Source organism: Gobio gobio, assembly GCF_949357685.1.
Source record: "Gobio gobio genome assembly, chromosome: 3".
Classification (NCBI taxonomy): Eukaryota; Metazoa; Chordata; class Actinopteri; order Cypriniformes; family Gobionidae; genus Gobio; species Gobio gobio.
In genome coordinates, this window is record NC_137099.1 from 2,877,831 (window position 1) to 2,900,330 (window position 22,500).

Consider the following 22,500-nt stretch of genomic DNA (forward strand, 5'->3'; position numbering starts at 1 on the left):
AATGATCTCTTTCTGTTCACAAGTTAAAGCCGTTTTAGTAAAATTGGCCACGCCCACTTCACACGTTTTGCGTCCCATCGCAGACGTGAATCGAAATTTTGCCTTTATTTTGATCATTATTGACATGAATCTTTCTGCACTGGTTTGGATCAACTGATTTCGCCAACGATAACACACTTTATGAGTTATGAGCCATTGTGTAGTTTTGAGCGCTGTAGCGCCACCATCAGGCCGATTGGGGCGAGGATTGGTGGAGTTTTAGACAGTGTGAGTTCTACCATCCCTCAAAGTTTCAAGTCTCTACGACTTACGGTTTGGTCTGAACGCTCTTAGGGGAGAATTCTGATCCTTAGACAATCTAGCAATTACAATAGAGTTTCAGCAAAAGACACTTGAGCTGCTAATAATAAAACCACATAAAAATATAAGAATATAAGAAAAAATAAATAATTAATATAATATAATAATATATAAATAATACTATTTCACTTTCAGAGTACTTTATTTATTTATTTATCAGAATATTTAATTATATAAACCTATATATATATTAGGGGTGGCACGATTCACAAAACCTACGGTTCGGTTCGTATCACGGTTTTAGGGTCACGGTTTTCGGTTCTGTACGGTTCTTGTTGTTGTTGTTTTTTTTAATCGTTAACATTCCAGAAATGTACTTCAGCATATGGTAAATATAGCTTAATCATCCACAATTTAGGATACAATATTCAAAAATTGTTATATCAAGTTGTTTCCTAACTGGATATCTACCCAGTCCGACACATTTTTCATGTACGAAAAATCATATCAATTTTGATCAGAACAATGCACTGGCTTTAATTCAGCTGAGCTGATTAACACATTTCACCATGAAGTGTTCCGTGTGTTTCACAATCCCCATACGACATCCAGCGCTGTGAAAAAAATCAATAAAAAATACACGAAAACACAACACTGCCAGAAGTTTTTGCCCAAACTTCAAAGGCATGTTTAAATTATTAAAACTAGAAGCATATCTTAACTTTTAAATGTTACATTTATCATGTGAACTACTTATATACAACATGTTATATATGCATGTGTGTATGAGACAGAAGGGAACAGGTCGCATGTGCAGCAGATATATGCTGCCCATCATAAATCAAAGCATGAGACAGACAGGGGTCGGAGGAGAAGACCGGAAAACGTGACAGAATGGACTATATTTGTCTGTATTTGCAGTTGTAAGATTACAAATTTAAGAAAGTACATTGTATTTAGCATTTAAGGTATAGATAATGATTCTGGGGTTTCCAGCAGGAGATTCCTGCCGGACCTGTTTTCAGACTCTCACCGTCGTTGCCTCTATGCGTTTGAATAGTTATGCTGATTAGGAGTAGGATTGGTGATACTCTGTCTGGGCGGGTTTTCCCAAAACCTGTATATTTAATTTACATGCTTTGTTCAATCTCAATGTAAATCCCTCCCCCTTTGGAATGTATATAACCATATACCATATAACCATATATCAGATATGCTGTTTGAGTCAGACTGTTTTCGGACGACCTGCAGCACAGAGAGTTCTCATTAAAAGAATCACTTCTGTTTGATCCCGAAGTCTCCTGGTCTTCATCTTCTGAGTTTCCTACACTTTAGAAGATAAAAGTTCACAACACAGTACACGAGCCGCGGTTCAGCTGCGCGAGACAAACACTGCCCGTGTGTGACTGCGCAACTAGCGCTCGCGCGCGGCTCCCGCTCTCCGCACTGCATCTGCCCTGCTTTACGACGCTGGCGCATCCTCAAACAACTCCGGGCAGACTTCCTTATCTCTCCCACTTGCATTTCTACACGTGACGTGACCTGCAGCACTCCACTTTTACTTTACTATATGTCCACTAGGGATGCCACAATTCTCAATATAATATTGAACCGTTCGGTACGGCATTCACGGTTCAATACGCGCTTGTGAATTGCATTTTTTTCGGTTTCGATTAATTATTTTTCTACAAATTCTATCATTTGCTCCATCCCAATATACTGAACAATGCGACATACATTCACATCACACGTTAGTGGTAGAGTTATACTCACGGAACACTAGAGTTATTCACAATCACCAAAGTTCATTATTTGCATGCGTTTTAAAGCCTTGCCGGCTCATTCACGTATGCGCGGTTTTAACATGCGCTTTTCCGAGCACGAGCACTAAACGCCTGTCAAAAACGTGATTACTGGACTAAGTAGTCGTCTTATTGTGCTAATACTGTCAAATACACACAAGGTTTATATAAACACAGTCGGTTTTGTTTAAAGTGAAAGTAAAATTGCGTGTGTCTGTATATTAGATGCAGGCAGGTCTTTAATTGACAGAAGCGCAGCCTATAGTAAAGGTCCTTAAAGGGACAGTTCACCTATACAATTATGTCATTATTTACTCACTCTAATATTGTTCCAAACCTGTATTCATTTCTCGATGACAGAATTTTCATTTTTGCGTGAAATATCCCTTTAATGTTAGTACAACAACAAAAGACAAAGAGAAAATCACTCACTGCTCTTGACTGAAAAACAAATACAGTAGCTTTAATAAGAATCAGTGTATATTTTATAGTGAAATCTGTGAAGTGTTTTATTTTTACATTCATTCATTCAATTTCATACTTAAATGCTGCTGTACAGTTCTGAGCTTCCAGTGTAAATCTTTATATATATTTATTTTATATTATCCAATACACTAGGAATGTGTACAAGGGTTTTGTTAAGTAAAGTTTTAAGTTTATGTAAGGTTTTTCAATTCTTTTAAGTAAAATAAAGAAAGAGTATTGCAATAAAAAATTGTCTTTTTTCTCCTTAACCTCTTGCTGTTCCTGTCGCCTAAGAAAAGAATAACAAAAACTGATGTGACAAGCCATCAGAAACGAACCGAACCAAAAACCGTGGGTAAAAACCGAGGTGTGTATTGAACCGTGGACTAACTGTATTGTTGCATCCCTAATGTCCACACACACACACACACCTCTTGTCTTATTTTGCGCGAAAAGGACACCCACTGTCTGAGGTAACATACGGGCACGAGGATACATTGCGCATACGTCGAACCGTGCGACGCACACACTTCGAACCGAGACAAGCGAACCGAACGGTTCGTTTTTTTTTCCATGTACTGTGCCACCCCTAATAGATATATATTCAAAGACTTTTATTCAGGCATAACATTATGACCGGTGCAGTGAATAACACTGATGATCTCTGCATCTCCGGTTAGTGGGTGGGATATATTAGGCAGCAAGTGAACGCAGCGTAAGGATTTGAGCGAGTTTGACAAGGGCCAGATTGTGACGGCTAGACGACTGGTAAATTAGTTCGAATTTAGAGGGAAAAAAACGTGCAATTCCAAGAAGAAAAAAATAGAGAGAGAGAAAAAAAAAAGAGTCAGAATTCTGAGGGGAAAAAATTGGGATTCCAAAAAAAACAAATCTGAATTCTGAGAAAAAAACTTGATTCCAAGAAAAAGATTACGAGAAGAAAAAAATCTGAATTTCAATAAAAGGTCACAATTCGGAGGGAAAAAACGTGCAATTCCGAGAGGGAAAAAAAAGAAAAAAAAAAAATAATTCTGAGGAAAACGAGTCACATTTCCGAGAATATTCTGAGAGAGAGAAAAATCTGAATTCCGAGAAAAAGTCAGAATTCTGAGAAATAAATCCCCTCACCGATCAGGCATAACATTATGACACACTCTGTTAGTGGGTGGGATATATAAGGCAGCAAGTGAACATTTCGTCCTCAGAGTTGATGTGTTAGAAGCAGGAAAAATGGGCAAGTGTAAGGATTTGAGCGAGTTTGACAAGGGCCAGATTGTGACGGCTAGACGACTGGGTCAGAGCATCTCCAGAACTGCAGCTCTTGTGGGGTGTTCCCGGTCTGCAGTGGCCAGTCTCTATCAAAAGTGAAGAAGAGAACCGGCCACAGGGTCATGAAGGACCAGTGGAGAACCGGCCACAGGGTCATGGAGGACCAGTGGAGAACCGGCCACAGGGTCATGAAGGACCAGTGGAGAACCGGCCACAGGGTCATGAAGGACCAGTGGAGAACCGGCCACAGGGTCATGGAGGACCAGTGGAGAACCGGCCACGGGGTCATGAAGGACCAGTGGAGAACCGGCCACAGGGTCATGAAGGACCAGTGGAGAACCGGCCACAGGGTCATGAAGGACCAGTGGAGAACCGGCCACAGGGTCATGAAGGACCAGTGGAGAACCGGCCACAGGGTCATGAAGGACCAGTGGAGAACCGGCCACAGGGTCATGAAGGACCAGTGGAGAACCGGCCACAGGGTCATGAAGGACCAGTGGAGAACCGGCCACAGGGTCATGAAGGACCAGTGGAGAACCGGCCACAGGGTCATGAAGGACCAGTGGAGAACCGGCCACAGGGTCATGAAGGACCAGTGGAGAACCGGCCACAGGGTCATGAAGGACCAGTGGAGAACCGGCCACAGGGTCATGAAGGACCAGTGGAGAACCGGCCACAGGGTCATGAAGGACCAGTGGAAAACCGGCCACGGGGTCATGGAGGACCAGTGGAGAACCGGCCACAGGGTCATGAAGAACCAGAGGAGAACCGGCCACAGGGTCATGAAGAACCAGAGGAGAACCGGCCACAGGGTCATGAAGGACCAGTGGAGAACCGGCCACAGGGTCATGAAGGACCAGTGGAGAACCGGCCACAGGGTCATGGAGGACCAGTGGAGAACCGGCCACAGGGTCATGGAGGACCAGTGGAGAACCGGCCACAGGGTCATGGAGGACCAGTGGAGAACCGGCCACAGGGTCATGGAGGACCAGTGGAGAACCGGCCACAGGGTCATGAAGAACCAGAGGAGAACCGGCCACAGGGTCATGGAGGACCAGTGGAGAACCGGCCACAGGGTCATGGAGGACCAGTGGAGAACCGGCCACAGGGTCATGAAGAACCAGAGGAGAACCGGCCACAGGGTCATGGAGGACCAGTGGAGAACCGGCCACAGGGTCATGGAGGACCAGTGGAGAACCGGCCACAGGGTCATGGAGGACCAGTGGAGAACCGGCCACAGGGTCATGAAGGACCAGTGGAGAACCGGCCACAGGGTCATGGAGGACCAGTGGAGAACCAGCCACAGGGTCATGAAGAACCAGTGGAAAACCGGCCACAGGGTCATGAAGGACCAGTGGAGAACCGGCCACAGGGTCATGGAGGACCAGTGGAGAACCGGCCACAGGGTCATGAAGGACCAGTGGAGAACCGGCCACAGGGTCATGAAGGACCAGTGGAGAACCGGCCACAGGGTCATGGAGGACCAGTGGAGAACCGGCCACAGGGTCATGGAGGACCAGTGGAGAACCAGCCACAGGGTCATGAAGAACCAGTGGAAAACCGGCCACAGGGTCATGAAGGACCAGTGGAGAACCGGCCACAGGGTCATGAAGGACCAGTGGAGAACCGGCCACAGGGTCATGGAGGACCAGTGGAGAACCGGCCACAGGGTCATGAAGGACCAGTGGAGAACCGGCCACAGGGTCATGGAGGACCAGTGGAGAACCGGCCACAGGGTCATGGAGGACCAGTGGAGAACCGGCCACAGGGTCATGAAGAACCAGAGGAGAACCGGCCACAGGGTCATGGAGGACCAGTGGAGAACCGGCCACAGGGTCATGGAGGACCAGTGGAGAACCGGCCACAGGGTCATGGAGGACCAGTGGAGAACCGGCCACAGGGTCATGAAGGACCAGTGGAAAACCGGCCACAGGGTCATGGAGGACCAGTGGAGAACCGGCCACAGGGTCATGAAGAACCAGTGGAAAACCGGCCACAGGGTCATGAAGGACCAGTGGAGAACCGGCCACAGGGTCATGAAGGACCAGTGGAGAACCGGCCACAGGGTCATGGAGGACCAGTGGAGAACCGGCCACAGGGTCATGAAGGACCAGTGGAGAACCGGCCACAGGGTCATGAAGGACCAGTGGAGAACCAGCCACAGGGTCATGAAGAACCAGTGGAAAACCGGCCACAGGGTCATGAAGGACCAGTGGAGAACCGGCCACAGGGTCATGAAGGACCAGTGGAGAACCGGCCACAGGGTCATGGAGGACCAGTGGAGAACCGGCCACAGGGTCATGAAGGACCAGTGGAAAACCGGCCACAGGGTCATGGAGGACCAGTGGAGAACCGGCCACAGGGTCATGGAGGACCAGTGGAGAACCGGCCACAGGGTCATGGAGGACCAGTGGAGAACCGGCCACAGGGTCATGAAGAACCAGAGGAGAACCGGCCACAGGGTCATGGAGGACCAGTGGAGAACCGGCCACAGGGTCATGGAGGACCAGTGGAGAACCGGCCACAGGGTCATGGAGGACCAGTGGAGAACCGGCCACAGGGTCATGGAGGACCAGTGGAGAACCGGCCACAGGGTCATGGAGGACCAGTGGAGAACCGGCCACAGGGTCATGGAGGACCAGTGGAGAACCGGCCACAGGGTCATGAAGAACCAGAGGAGAACCGGCCACAGGGTCATGGAGGACCAGTGGAGAACCGGCCACAGGGTCATGGAGGACCAGTGGAGAACCGGCCACAGGGTCATGGAGGACCAGTGGAGAACCGGCCACAGGGTCATGAAGGACCAGTGGAGAACCGGCCACAGGGTCATGGAGGACCAGTGGAGAACCGGCCACAGGGTCATGAAGAACCAGTGGAAAACCGGCCACAGGGTCATGGGCGGCCGAGGCTCATTGATGCACGTGTGGTCGATCAAACAGACGAGCTACTGGAGCTCAAACTGCTCCAGAAGTTAATGCTGGTTCTGATAGAAAGGTGGAAGGTTTTGGCAGCACAATATAATGAAGGCGCTTATGCCTGATCGGCGTATATCCTCATCTTGTATTTCTGTATTTAAAGCTTTATGCCTCATCATTTGCAGTGCTTCATGGGACTGCAGTTGATTCGCTCATAAAAGAGTCGATGTGGAGTGTTTAATGTGCTTCATTGTTAAACCAATGACAGTTGTTTATATAAGTGGCAAATAAAACCCCTGACGCAGACAGAGAGTCTCGAGCGCCTAATAACCCTCCTGAAGTCTCTCTGGTGGATAACAGGCCATTCATGTGTCCCGTGTGCAGCGTCTCCGCCTGCTGTGCCGCCCCGCGCTGACAGACGAGCACCTTTCTGATGCCGCGCGCTTGACCTTTGACCTCAGCACAAAGAAGCCCTAAGAGCCAGTTAAGGACGTGGTGTAAGTGAGTGAAACTGAAGAGGTCTGATGTAATGAAACTCTTTGTCTTAATAACAAGCCTCTTCACGTCGATGATGATGATGATGATGATGATGATGATGATGATGATGATGATGATGATGATGATGATGATGATGATGATGATGATGATGATGATGGACGCTCGCTTGACATTTGACAGGATATTCAATAATAGTTTTCATTTGTGTTCTTCATATCTTCAGAAATCCCTGGATGACCTGCTTTTGCGTCAGTCCATCTCCAGTGCGAATGAAAGCCGTTTTCTTGACTCTTTATTCGGCTGAAAGATAAATAAATGTCATTTATGAATTACACATCAACCGTAATATGTGGTGGCATGTTATTAAAGCTTAAAAATAAACAATGAAAACTGGAAATAAATAAATAAAAGCTATTTAAAATAATAATCATTACAGAGGTAATAGTATGTAAATAATACTAAAATAACACTGATTCACTCTTAGAGTACTTATATTTATATATATATATATATGTATATCATAATGCTCCCATATATATGCATATGTATTATTGTATTTATTTATTTATTTATTTAGCTATATATATATATATATATATACATATACATATACAGTATGGAGAGAGAGAGAGAGAGAGAGAGAGAGAGAGAGAGAGAGAGAGACTGGCGCATTATATATTATATATTTATACAGCTTTATATAATTATATATATATTTATAAATTCTCTGAGAGTTTTACTTTAGTATTATATTATTTAGTATAATATATGTTATATATTTTTTCATATATATGTATAGTTACATACATAATGGGTATGCATATTATAATATATAATAATTTAAATTGTGGGGGAAAATCTGAAATGTTGAAGTTGTAAAGATTATACAGTAGATAATGATATATATATATATATATAATAAAATATATAAATAAAAGCTACTATAATATTATATAAATAGCACTACAATAACTGATTCACTCTCAGAGTACTTATATATATATATTTATGAGTACTTAATTAAATAAAGCTGTATAAAAATATATATATTTATATCATAATGCACCCGTCTTTATATATATATAATGTCTCAAATAATCTGATCTAATGGGTCTCATTATGATATTGTTTTAATGATATTTTCCTCAAAAGCCTCGTTCTCGTTACTGTTGTGTTGTTTTTTGGCAATTCTCATGGTTATGAATCTCATTAGATTCTCATTACTGTAATACGCCATTTTAAAAATAAAGTCAAGATATAACAAAAACTATATATCACGCTATATAAATACATTGAGCTCTTGAGCATCATTATTTCGCTTGGGAAAATGTGCATTTTTGTGCAAATGTTTTGCAAATTTGTGTAATTTCCCCCCTGTGATGTTTTTCGTTCTGGAGACTGAAGATGTATATCTCAGCCATTGCTCATGTATATGTTGCTAAAATAGGATTTGTTTATCTCTTCAGCATTTTTGATGTTTTTGATCTATTTTATGCATTTGAAACTCATAATTATGCTTTATATAGTTCTTCACATAATTACACTTTTGGAATGATTGTTTATAATGACATTGTCAGGAAACATTTGTTTATTAAAATGGTGAAAAATGACTTTTTGGAGGTTTTGTCAAGTCACAGTTACTTGTATAGCGTCGGGAATCAACACGTCACAATATTCCTCATTTAAATAATTAATATGCAGAATAAAGGGGCGGGGCCTGGTTGAGTTATGCCGAGCTCCTTTTGACTCGCCGACAGGTTTTGCGAAATCAAAATTTTGCGGCTCCTCCCGCACACAGCAAAATCCCCAGTGTTAAATTAACACTCCTCAGTGTACATATGTGTCCACACTACAGGGTGTTAAAAGTAACACTTAAGAAGTGTTAAAGTTAATGAGATAATTAAGTGATTAATTAAGTGATGATTGACCATTAGTGATGAGAAACACAAGAACTACAACTGACTTCAGCCACAGCTTTAGATGAAATCCACTGAAGATAAAAGAAGACATTAAATCTCTGAAGATCTCAGCAGAGGAGGATTAAACAACTCCACAAACAGCATTACCAGCTTCACACATTACTAACCAGACTGACTTTATTTCTGTCAGACGTCTACAGAAGCTCTTATTGAGAATTACATTTGTTGTTGAAACTTTTTTAATGTCACCCACCATAGTGATCAGTGTTTTCTTTAGTTGGGCAGTTTGATGACATTTTAACATTAGTGTTTCTCTGGCTGCTGTAACTGAGTTTGCAATGGCAAGAAAAGCAAGAGTAAACACAATCAGATGCTGTTGGCTGCTTAGTGATAAGAATATGATCATTGTATAGTGATTTAAATCACTGATTAACTCTGTTTTTACTGTGATTCCAGGAAAGATCCAGATCGGTTTTAATCAGTAGAGCTGAATAAGGTTTTAAAGCAGATTCTTCACTAATCACTTCTAACTCCTGCGAGATGAACTCACACACAGAAATAAAGAATCAGCCTATGAATCTCAACAATGGTGACATGCTTCATGCCTCAATGCATTCTGGGAGCCATGGATGAGTTTTGCATGATGCACCCAGAATGCATTGCGGCATGAAGCTTGTCACCATTGTTGAGATTCATAGGCTGATTCTTGATGTCTGTGTGTGAGTAAATCTCGCAGGAGTTAGAAGTGCTTATTGTGTGATGTGTTATTAAACCGGAAAACAAGATTTATGTACATGTTTTAAACATTGATCAGTTTATCTGATGAAAACACTGCTGGATCTCCTGCTGTAAAGTCACAAAGCTACTATAATCCATGACTCTCAGGAGATCAGCAAATAAGGCACCATATGATGATAACAACTGCATCACCAACAACAAGCCAACATCATCTGTCATCAACTTGTCATCATCAAGTTTCTCTTGCTGTTCTCACTGTAACAAACAGTTACAGCAGACAGAGAGAAAAAAATACTGACAAGTCAAGGGTCAAGAGTCCAACTAAAGCAACACTGATCACCATAATGGTGGCGTCAAACAAAACTATTATTTTCAATAAATCATCAACATCTAAACCTCAGTAAGAGCTTCTGTAGTCGTCTGACAGAAATAAAGTCAGTCTGGTTAGTAATGTGTGAAGCTGGTAATGCTGTTTGTGGAGTTGTTTAATCCTCCTCTGCTGAGATCTTCTGAGATTTAATGTCTTCTTTTATCTTCAGTTGATTTCATCTAAAGCTGTGACTGAAGTCAGTTGTAGTTCTTGTGTTTCTCATCACTAATGGTAAATCTTAACTTAATTAATCACTTAATTATCTCATTAACTTTAACACTTCTTAAGTGTTACTTTTAACACCCTGTAGTGTGGACACATATGTACACTGAGGAGTGTTAATTTAACACTGGGGATTTTGCTGTGCAGTTTCTCCTGAAGCCGATACTGAAGTGACTTAAACTGCAGTTCATGGACTGGCCACTAGAGGCAGACTCCAGAAGGAGCAGAATCTCATTGAGCTCATGTTAAAATGGCCAACTTTACAGCAGAAGAACACATGTTTACAGTCTGGGACAAACTGTGCTTTTGGTCTGTACGGCTAATGTTGTCCTTCATGACGACTGTGGGGGGGGTGAATTTATTTATAACTCATTCGTTTACATTATATAAAGCCTTAAAGTTCTGCATAATTAAGGGCGTGGCCACTTTGAGTGACAGGTTTGCCGTTTGTCTGCTGTCTGTTAGTCATCAGCTCCGCCCACTTTGGCCATTTTCTGTTATCCGGGAGTGACTCTACAGCCAATGAGAGAGCAAGATACAGGGCAGGGCAGTTAGGGGAGGAGTTACAGAGCAGAATATCAGTATTTTAATAGATATATTTACAATTAAATCGAACAGAAAGCACAAACAAAGGTTTTTCACGGAACATTTGGATCGCAAGCTTTCTGCAGTCTATATTTTTAATAACAAGGGGTAGTAAGTAAGGGGCGGGGCATTTCCCAAACTGACCAATCACAACACAATCTTCCAGCCGACCAATCAGAGCACAGTGTGCTTTTCAGAAGGCGGGGCTTCATAGAGACAGAGTGTTACTGACAGACTGGGAAGAGAGGAGCCGCAACACTGGAGAACATTCGAGCGTGAAACCCTTTGTGAAAGGGCATAATAGGTCCTCTTAGACTTTTGTAAAGCGTGTACAATATACCTTAAGCCTCGTCGGTATTCTATTATGAATGAGGCATGCTGGGACAGAACAGAACAGATGGGCTGCACAATGATAACTAGAAGTGCCTTTTAGCGCTCGATTTATATATGGATTCATTTAGTGCTGTCAGCCGTGTGTGTGTGTGTGTGTGTGTGTGTGTGTGTGTGTGTGTGTGTGTGTGTGTGTGTGTGTGTGTCAATATGTGTGCCGTCTGCGCACGTGTCCATGCACGCATGTCCATATGCACGTTCTGATAGTGTGTGCTCTATATTTAGAGCGAGGGTGGCCTGTGTGTGTCCATATGGTTGTGTGTTATTGTGTTCGGTGGATTATATCTGTAATGCGCGTGTGTTTGATTCAGCATCTCCTGCGTCAGGGAAGCCGCTGCACGTTGGGCTGTCGGAGCCAAAGCATGCGCTCGTTTGTGTGTGTGTTCGTTCTGGACTGTGTGTTTCAATTATCTGTCTGGCTCTCGTTGTTTTTGAAACACATCAGTTTAGAATGATTTCTGAAGGATCATGTGACAATGAAGACTGGAGTAATGATGCTGAAAATTGTCCATATGCACGCTTTTAACCAACAACCTAGACATACACTATATGGCCAAAAGTATTGTTCCGCCCCTCCACATCACTGAGTTCAGGTGTTGAACCTCTTCATGGCCACAGGTGTGTAACTCAAGCTCTAGGCCTGCAGACACTTCTACACACATTAGTGAGAGAATGGGCCGCTCTCAGGAGTGTGTGTGTGTGTGTGTGTGTGTGTGTGTGTGTGTGTGTGTGTGTTCGCTTCTACATATATTAGTGAGAGAATGGGCCTCTCTCAGGAGTGTGTGTGTGTGTGTGTGTGTGTGTGTGTGTGTGTGTGTGTGTGTGTGTGTGTGTGTGTGTGTGTGTGTGTGTGTGTGTGTGTGTGTGTGTGTGTGTCGCTTCTACACACATTAGTGAGAGAATGGGCCGCTCTCAGGAGCTCAGAGAACCGTGATCGCTGGACACCTCTGCAATAAGTCCAAATTCTACACTAAATATTCCACACTCAACTGTTAGTGGTGTTATAACAAAGTGGAAGCGATTGGGAACAACAGCAACTCAGAGCGGGGTCAGCGCATGCTGAGGGTCACAGAGTCAAGAGCTCAGATCTCCAAACTTCTGTGGCCTTCAGATGAGCTCAAGAACAGTGTGTAGAGCTTCATGGAATGGGTTTCCATGGCCGAGCAGCTCATCCAAAGTGCAATGCAGAGCGTGGGATGCAGTGGGGTAAAGCGCGCCGCCACTGGACTCTAGAGCAGTGGAGACGTGTTCTCTGAGTGACCAATCACGCTTCTCTCTGGCAATCCCATGGACGAGTCTGGGTTTGGCGGTTGCCAGGAGAACGGGACTTGCCTGACTGCATTGTGCCAAGTGTAAAGTTTGGTGGAGGGGGGATTATGGGGCGGGTTGTTTTTCAGGGGTTAGTTCCAGTGAAAGGAACTCTTAATGCTTCACCAAGACATTTTTGGACAATTTCATGCTCCCAACTTTGTGGGAACGGTTCTGGGACGGCCCCTTCCTGTCCCAGCATGACTGACCAGTGCACAAAGCGTCTCCATAAAGACATGGATGAGGAACTGGACTGACCTCAACACCTTTGGGATGAATTTAGAGCGGAGCCAGGCCTTCTCATCCAACATCACAGACGCGCTTCTAGAAGAATCCCCATAAACACACACAAAAGCTGAAGCTTTTAGAGCTGCAACTCCATATCAAACCCAACGGATTAAGAATGGGATGGCATTAAAGTTCTTTTGGAAATATAGTGTAAGATTAGATTAGATGATTAGATTCAACTTTATTGTCATTACACAAGTACAAGTACAAGGCAACGAAATGCAGTTTAGGTCTAACCAGAAAAGTTAGTTCAGGTCATTCAAATTCTCATACAGCAGAAAACTCACTTTTATACCCTCAATCAATATTTTAACTTCTGTCTTTTCTTAGTGGTTTTATTTTGTGGACAACATTTCTAAACCGCTCGGTCTGTTTTGCTCCGACTGTTTTGACAGGAAAGCTCGTCCTCGTGCCTCAACCCTCGCTCATTTTTAATCTGTATTGGCAGGTCAAGGCCCGAGCCAAAGGTGAGCTGTGGGTTACAGATCCCAAAGCATTCATCACCCAAAACACACACACACACCCCTCACACGTCGGCCGGCCCACGCCGTGGTTTCTCACATGGCTCTGACCTGAGCAAACATCCTCCGCCGACCCCCAGGAGACTCACAACATTTCTCCCGGACCGCTGGCAGATAGGTGAGAGATGAGCTCTTCACGGCCGGCTCAGAACCAGCGTGTTTTGACCGCAGGAAAAACAACGAAACACACCTGACATTAACAGTTAAACTCTCAGGAAATCAAACACACCTGTAAATAATCCGCATTCTCAGAAAACCTGCAGTGTGTGAACACAACCGGACCTATTTATTCAAATCCATGCCACTTGTTATTTTTATTCATTTGAAGATTGGGTCATTTTATTGACAGGAGTCATGTGGTCATATCTCGTGTGGGGTTTTGACTGGTTTATTAAGGGCTGATTGTGAGGAGGTCACTGGGAAACATACGTGATGGTACACAGTGTTCTCTTGTGAACTCCCACACACTCCTATAGAGCAGCAGGACGCTGGGTGTGCGGGTTGAGTCCTCAATGGAAACGGAATAGTTACACTTTAAAAAAAATAGCTGGGTTAAAAAAACAACCCAAGTTGGGTTGAAAATGGACAATTGGGTTGTTTTAACCCAGTGAATGGGTCGTTTTTAACCCAGTGGTTGGGTTAAATGTTTGCTTAAAACAACCCAAATCGCTGGGTTAAAACAGCCCAATTGCTGGGTTAGTCCATTTTCAACCCAGCTGGGTTGTTTTTTAACCCAGCATTTTTTAGAGTGTAAAAAGAACGAGTTTAACCCCCAAAAATGATGCTCACGTTGTTGAAATCCATTTGAAAAACACCCCCCCCTCATTCTTAGTGTGCATTCAATATACATTGTGCAATGCCTTTTTCAGATTTTTATATAATTTAAGATTTTATATACATTTATTTAATTTTGAGATCCTTTTTTATAGGAATGCACCAAAATAAACAATTTGGCCGATACCAATAACTAATAATTCTTTATATTTGAAGTCGATAACCGATATATTGGCCGATAAATCTAAATCCACATTTTGATATAATTTTTGGTATATAATTTTGAGATCCGTTTTCATAGCGATGCTTCGATGTGAACATTTTGGCCGATACGATAACCGATTATTCTTTATGTTTGAAAGCCGATAACCGATATATTGGCCGATAAATCTAATTCCAAATTTGTATACATATTTTTTGATTTTACGTCAATTTAAATCATTTTGAGATATTTTTTATAGGGCCAAGATATGAAAATGTTAGTCATTACCAGTAACCGATAATTCTTTGTATTTGACAGCCGATATTAATAAATTAGTCGATTAAATCTAAATCAAACAAAAGTCTCACCATTAAAAGCCACGTCACAAGCACACAATTATGATGAAAATGTGGATTTAGATTTATCGGACAATATATCAGTTATCGGCTTTCAAATATAAAGAATTATCGGTTATCGGACAATTTTTTTTTTGGTGCATCCCTATAAAAAATAATAAAAATTAAGTGACATGATGCTTAAAACAAGAGCATGTTCTCATTTTAAGCATGAACTCAATTCATTTTGACAGATTCTGAGGAAGAACATCATTTCTTGCAGTGTGTCTCCCTTGAGATGTGTTGTTGACATCATTTTTGGTCTTATATAATTTTGAGATCTGTTTTCATAGAGAAGCTTCGATATGAACATTTTGGCCGATATGATAACCGATAATTCTCGTTCTTTTTACACTCTAAAAAATGCTGGGTTAAAAAACAACCCAAGTTGGGTTGAAAAGCAATTGGGTTGTTTTAACCCAGTAAATGGGTCATTTTAACCCAGTGGTTGGGTTAAATGTTTGCTTAAAACAGCCCAATTGCTGGGTTAGTCCATTTTCAACCCAACGGGGTTGTTTTTTAACCCAGCATTTTCTAGAGTGTAAAAAGAACGAGTTTAACCCCCAAAAATGATGCTCACGTTGTACAAAATCCATTTGAACCCCCCCCCCTTCTTAGTGTGCATTCAATATGCATTGTGCAATGCCATTTTCAGATTTTAAGTACATAACAAAATATGAAGAAAAATATGAAGCATCATTGATATTAACCACTGATTTGACACTGAAGACTGGAGTAATGATGATAAATTCAGCTTTGATCACAGGAATAAATGACACTTTACTATGCACCGATCAGGCATAACATTATGACCACCTGTGTTGGTCCCCGTTTTGCTGACCCGTCAAAGCATGGACTCCACTAGACCCCTGGAGGTGTGCTGTGGGATCTGGCACCAAGATGTTAGCAGCAGATCCTTTAAGTTGTGAGATGGGGCCTCCACGAATCTGACTTGTTTGTTCAGCACATCCCACAGACGCTCGATTGGATTGAGATTTCGGGACAGGGGTCAGTGCTGTGCCGCCCCATACTCCACAAACTGAGATGCTCTGTGTGTTCTGACCCCTATCAGAACCAGCATTAACTTCTTGAGCAGTTTGAGCTCCAGTAGCTCGTCTGTTTGATCGGACCACACGGGCATCAATGAGCCTCGGCCGCCCATGACCCTGTGGCCGGTTCTCCACTGTTCCTTCATGACCCTGTGGCCGGTTCTCCACTGGTCCTCCATGACCCTGTGGCCGGTTCTCTACTGGTCCTTCATGACCTTGTGGCCGGTTCTCCACTGGTCCTCCATGACCCTGTGGCCGGTTCCCACTGGTCCTCCATGACCCTGTGGCCGGTTCTCCACTGGTCCTCCATGACCCTGTGGCCGGTTCTCCACTGGTCCTTCATGACCCTGTGGCCGGTTCTCCACTGGTCCTTCATGACCCTGTGGCCGGTTCTCCACTGGTCCTTCATGACCCTGTGGCCGGTTCTCCACTGGTCCTTCATGACCCTGTGGCCGGTTCTCCACTGGTCCTTCATGACCCTGTGGCCGGTTCTCCACTGGTCCTTCATGACCCTGTGGCCGGTTCTCCACTGGTCCTTCATGACCCTGTGGCCGGTTCCCACTGGTCCTTCATGACCCTGTGGCCGGTTCCCACTGGTCCTTCATGACCCTGTGGCCGGTTCTCCACTGGTCCTCCATGACCCTGTGGCCGGTTCTCCACTGGTCCTCCATGACCCTGTGGCCGGTTCTCCACTGGTCCTTCATGACCCTGTGGCCGGTTCTCCACTGGTCCTTCATGACCCTGTGGCCGGTTCTCCACTGGTCCTCCATGACCCTGTGGCCGGTTCTCCACTGGTCCTTCATGACCCTGTGGCCGGTTCTCCACTGGTCCTTCATGACCCTGTGGCCGGTTCTCCACTGGTCCTTCATGACCCTGTGGCCGGTTCTCCACTGGTCCTTCATGACCCTGTGGCCGGTTCTCCACTGGTCCTCCATGACCCTGTGGCCGGTTCTCCACTGGTCCTTCATGACCCTGTGGCCGGTTCTCCACTGGTCCTTCATGACCCTGTGGCCGGTTCTCCACTGGTCCTTCATGACCCTGTGGCCGGTTCTCCACTGGTCCTTCATGACCCTGTGGCCGGTTCTCCACTGGTCCTCCATGACCCTGTGGCCGGTTCTCCACTGGTCCTTCATGACCCTGTGGCCGGTTCTCCACTGGTCCTCCATGACCCTGTGGCCGGTTCTCCACTGGTCCTTCATGACCCTGTGGCCGGTTCTCCACTGGTCCTTCATGACCCTGTGGCCGGTTCTCCACTGGTCCTTCATGACCCTGTGGCCGGTTCTCCACTGGTCCTTCATGACCTTGTGGCCGGTTCTCCACTGGTCCTTCATGACCCTGTGGCCGGTTCTCCACTGGTCCTCCATGACCCTGTGGCCGGTTCTCCACTGGTCCTTCATGACCCTGTGGCCGGTTCTCCACTGGTCCTCCATGACCCTGTGGCCGGTTCTCCACTGGTACTTCATGACCCTGCGGCCGGTTCTCCACTGGTCCTCCATGACCCTGTGGCCGGTTCTCCACTGGTCCTTCATGACCCTGTGGCCGGTTCTCCACTGGTCCTCCATGACCCTGTGGCCGGTTCTCCACTGGTCCTCCATGACCCTGTGGCCGGTTCTCCACTGGTCCTCCATGACCCTGTGGCCGGTTCTCCACTGGTCCTCCATGACCCTGTGGCCGGTTCTCCACTGGTCCTTCATGACCCTGTGGCCGGTTCTCCACTGGTCCTTCATGACCCTGTGGCCGGTTCTCCACTGGTCCTCCATGACCCTGTGGCCGGTTCTCCACTGGTCCTTCATGACCCTGTGGCCGGTTCTCCACTGGTCCTTCATGACCCTGTGGCCGGTTCTCCACTGGTCCTCCATGACCCTGTGGCCGGTTCTCCACTGGTCCTCCATGACCCTGTGGCCGGTTCTCCACTGGTCCTTCATGACCCTGTGGCCGGTTCTCCACTGGTCCTCCATGACCCTGTGGCCGGTTCTCCACTGGTCCTCCATGACCCTGTGGCCGGTTCTCCACTGGTCCTCCATGACCCTGTGGCCGGTTCTCCACTGGTCCTTCATGATCCTGTGGCCGGTTCTCCACTGGTCCTCCATGACCCTGTGGCCGGTTCTCCACTGGTCCTCCATGACCCTGTGGCCGGTTCTCCACTGGTCCTCCATGACCCTGTGGCCGGTTCTCCACTGGTCCTTCATGACCCTGTGGCCGGTTCTCCACTGGTCCTCCATGACCCTGTGGCCGGTTCTCCACTGGTCCTCCATGACCCTGTGGCCGGTTCTCCACTGGTCCTTCATGACCCTGTGGCCGGTTCTCCACTGGTCCTCCATGACCCTGTGGCCGGTTCTCCACTGGTCCTCCATGACCCTGTGGCCGGTTCTCCACTGGTCCTCCATGACCCTGTGGCCGGTTCTCCACTGGTCCTTCATGACCCTGTGGCCGGTTCTCCACTGGTCCTTCATGACCCTGTGGCCGGTTCTCCACTGGTCCTCCATGACCCTGTGGCCGGTTCTCCACTGGTCCTCCATGACCCTGTGGCCGGTTCCCACTGGTCCTTCATGACCCTGTGGCCGGTTCCCACTGGTCCTTCATGACCCTGTGGCCGGTTCTCCACTGGTCCTCCATGACCCTGTGGCCGGTTCTCCACTGGTCCTCTATGACCCTGTGGCCGGTTCTCCACTGGTCCTCCATGACCCTGTGGCCGGTTCTCCACTGGTCCTTCATGACCCTGTGGCCGGTTCTCCACTGGTCCTCCATGACCCTGTGGCCGGTTCTCCACTGGTCCTTCATGACCCTGTGGCCGGTTCTCCACTGGTCCTTCATGACCCTGTGGCCGGTTCTCCACTGGTCCTTCATGACCCTGTGGCCGGTTCTCCACTGGTCCTTCATGACCCTGTGGCCGGTTCTCCACTGGTCCTTCATGACCCTGTGGCCGGTTCTCCACTGGTCCTCCATGACCCTGTGGCCGGTTCTCCACTGGTCCTTCATGACCCTGTGGCCGGTTCTCCACTGGTCCTTCATGACCCTGTGGCCGGTTCTCCACTGGTCCTCCATGACCCTGTGGCCGGTTCTCCACTGGTCCTCCATGACCCTGTGGCCGGTTCTCCACTGGTCCTTCATGACCCTGTGGCCGGTTCTCCACTGGTCCTCCATGACCCTGTGGCCGGTTCTCCACTGGTCCTCCATGACCCTGTGGCCGGTTCTCCACTGGTCCTCCATGACCCTGTGGCCGGTTCTCCACTGGTCCTTCATGACCCTGTGGCCGGTTCTCCACTGGTCCTCCATGACCCTGTGGCCGGTTCTCCACTGGTCCTCCATGACCCTGTGGCCGGTTCTCCACTGGTCCTCCATGACCCTGTGGCCGGTTCTCCACTGGTCCTTCATGACCCTGTGGCCGGTTCTCCACTGGTCCTTCATGACCCTGTGGCCGGTTCTCCACTGGTCCTTCATGACCCTGTGGCCGGTTCTCCACTGGTCCTCCATGACCCTGTGGCCGGTTCTCCACTGGTCCTTCATGACCCTGTGGCCGGTTCTCCACTGGTCCTTCATGACCCTGTGGCCGGTTCTCCACTGGTCCTCCATGACCCTGTGGCCGGTTCTCCACTGGTCCTCCATGACCCTGTGGCCGGTTCTCCACTGGTCCTCCATGACCCTGTGGCCGGTTCTCCACTGGTCCTCCATGACCATGTGGCCGGTTCTCCACTGGTCCTTCATGACCCTGTGGCCGGTTCTCCACTGGTTCTTCATGACCCTGTGGCCGGTTCTCCACTGGTCCTCCATGACCATGTGGCCGGTTCTCCACTTGTCCTTCATGACCCTGTGGCCGGTTCTCCACTGCTCCTCCATGACCCTGTGGCCGGTTCTCCACTTGTCCTTCACAAGAGCTGCAGTTTTGGAGATGCTCTGACCCGTCACAATCTGGCCCAAACTCGCTCAAATCCTTACGCTTGCCCATTTTTCCTGCTTCTGACACATCAACTCTGAGGACGAAATGTTCATTTGCTGCCTAATATATCCCACCCACTAACAGAGATCATGTACAGTATTTGATGTACAGTATACTTTTTAACATTCGTGCACAATCATTACAGTGCCGGGAATGCTGAAAAGCGTCCTCCTCTTCCACAGATAAAAGAAGGACATGCGGGTTTGAGAAGTGTGTGTGTTTTTGACTCGCTGCAGTGTGTGAGGAGAGAGACAGTAAATATTCCCTGTAGCCTGTGTGTCTGGTGTTTCTGACAGCTCCTCGGGGAAACACGATTAAGTGACTCAGCTCCAGTAAACAAACACTGGGCAGGAGATCCGTCAAGTGTCATGCAATTCCAATGCAATTTGGCTCGGCGTGCCATTTCGAACAGCGACTCGTATTGCACAACAGCGACTGACAGCGCTGGCACAACACCACCAGCTCGCCTGAAGATGTAATAAATACTCTCCTAATGCCACATAATTCCGCTGTGAATATCTGTCTGATTGCGCGAGCGAGACCGCACATGCCGGCGCTTTTGTCCCAGTCACTGAAGCTTCTATTCTGGATGTCATAAATTATCCATCACCTCAAAGCTCGGGTCATGAGTCTGTGAGTTCGGAGGAGAAGAAGAAGAAAGTGCAGTATTCAATAATTCAATAATGTTACTCAACTGCAGGACGCTCGGGCTTTGAAAGCGAATGAAACTGCTGTCATTGTCTTTAGTCAAACGCAAACAGCAATGCTTCACACTGGGATGATGCATTTCCATGATTATTAACAATGCAAATTTGGAAAATGTTATAAGAATATTCTTCGTGTTGGCATGAAATGTCAGTAAACTAACAGAGCAGCTGACAGCAGATCTGACATCTTTCTCTCTTCTGACCACTGTAATCAAATGTATTTGTTGTAATTCTCTCAACTATGACCGAAATGGAAATTTTGGCCGATAACCGATAATTCTTTATATTTGAAGGCCGATAACCGATATATTGGCCGATAAATCTAAATCCGAATTTTGATATCATTTTGATTTTATATAAATTTAAATCATTTTCAGATCCTTTTTTTATAAGGATGAACTGATATGAAAATTTTGGTCGATACCGATAATTCTTTATATTTGAAGTCGATAACCGATATATTGGCCAATAAATCTAAATCCTAATTTTATATAATTTTTATATTTGAGCACCTTTTTTAGAGGGATGCACCAAAAGGAACATTTTGACCGAATAATTCTTTATATTTGAAGCCGATAACCGATATATTGGCCGATAAATCTAAATCCACATTTTGATATAATTTTTGGTCTTATATAATTTTGAGATCCGTTTTTATAGCGATGCTTCGATATGAAATTTTTGCCCGATACAATAACCGATAATTCTTCATATTTGATATTGGCCGATAAATCTAAATCCAAATTTTTTATATAATTTTTATATCATTTTGAGATCCTTTTTTATAGGAAAATTTTGGCCGATAATTCTTTATCCACATTTTGATATAATTTTTGGTTTTATGTACATTTATTTAATTTTGAGATCCTTTTTATAGCGATGCTTCGATATGAAAATTTTGGCCGATACGATAACCGATAATTCTTCATATTTAAAGCCAATAACCGATACATTGCCCGATAAATCTAAATCCAAATTTTGACATTATTTTTTAATTTATATAATATGTATATAATTTTGAGATCCGTTTTCATAGCGATGCTTCGATATGAAAATTTTGGCCGATAACTATAATTCTTTATATTTGAAGTCGATAACCGATATATTGGCCGATAAATCTAAATCCACATTTTGATATAATTTTTGGTCTTATATAATTTTGACATCCTTTTTCATAGCAATGCTTCGATATGTAAATTTTGGCCGATAACGATAATTCTATATACTTGATGTCGATACCTGATATGTTGGCCGATAAATCTAAATCCATATTTTGATATAATTTTTGGTCTTATATATATAGCGATGCTTCGATATGAAAATTTTGCCCGATACAATAACCGATAATTCTTCATATTTGATATTGGCCAATAAATCTAAATCCAAATTTTTTATATAATTTTTATATCATTTTGAGATCCTTTTTTATAGGAAAATTTTGGCCGAATAATTCTTTATCCACATTTTGATATAATTTTTGGTTTTATATACATTTATTTAATTTTGAGATCCTTTTTATAGCGATGCTTCGATATGAAAATTTTGGCCGATACGATAACCGATAATTCTTCATATTTAAAGCCAATAACCGATACATTGCCCGATAAATCTAAATCGAAATTTTATACATAATTTTTTATTTTATATAATATGTATATAATTTTGAGATCCGTTTTCATAGCGATGCTTTGATACGAAAATTTTGGCCGTTACGATAACCGATAATTCTTCATATTTGAAGCCAATAACCGATACATTGGCCAATAAATCTAAATCCAAATTTTGACATCATTTTTGATTTTATATAATATGTATATAATTTTGAGATCCTTTTTTATAGGGCCAA

The 22,500-nt window shown here is 45.0% G+C and overlaps 1 protein-coding gene across 4 annotated transcripts in view; it reads left to right on the top strand.

Moving 5' to 3' along the window:
* The window catches only part of LOC307123396 (sodium- and chloride-dependent GABA transporter 2-like), a 24,474-nt gene extending 16,853 nt beyond the window's left edge, over positions 1-7,621 (top strand). For 2 of the 4 annotated variants that reach the window (XM_079811920.1, XM_079811921.1), the window contains exons 14-15: positions 7,136-7,248; positions 7,473-7,609. In XM_079811920.1, coding sequence (XP_079668046.1) covers positions 7,136-7,228 — 93 coding nt within the window. In that variant the 3' untranslated portion in view covers positions 7,229-7,248; positions 7,473-7,609. Of the gene's footprint in view, positions 1-7,135; positions 7,253-7,472 lie in introns of all 4 variants that reach the window. The other 2 variants (XM_079811918.1, XM_079811919.1) reach the window with 2 other exon arrangements.
* Positions 7,622-22,500: the final 14,879 nt, after the last annotated feature.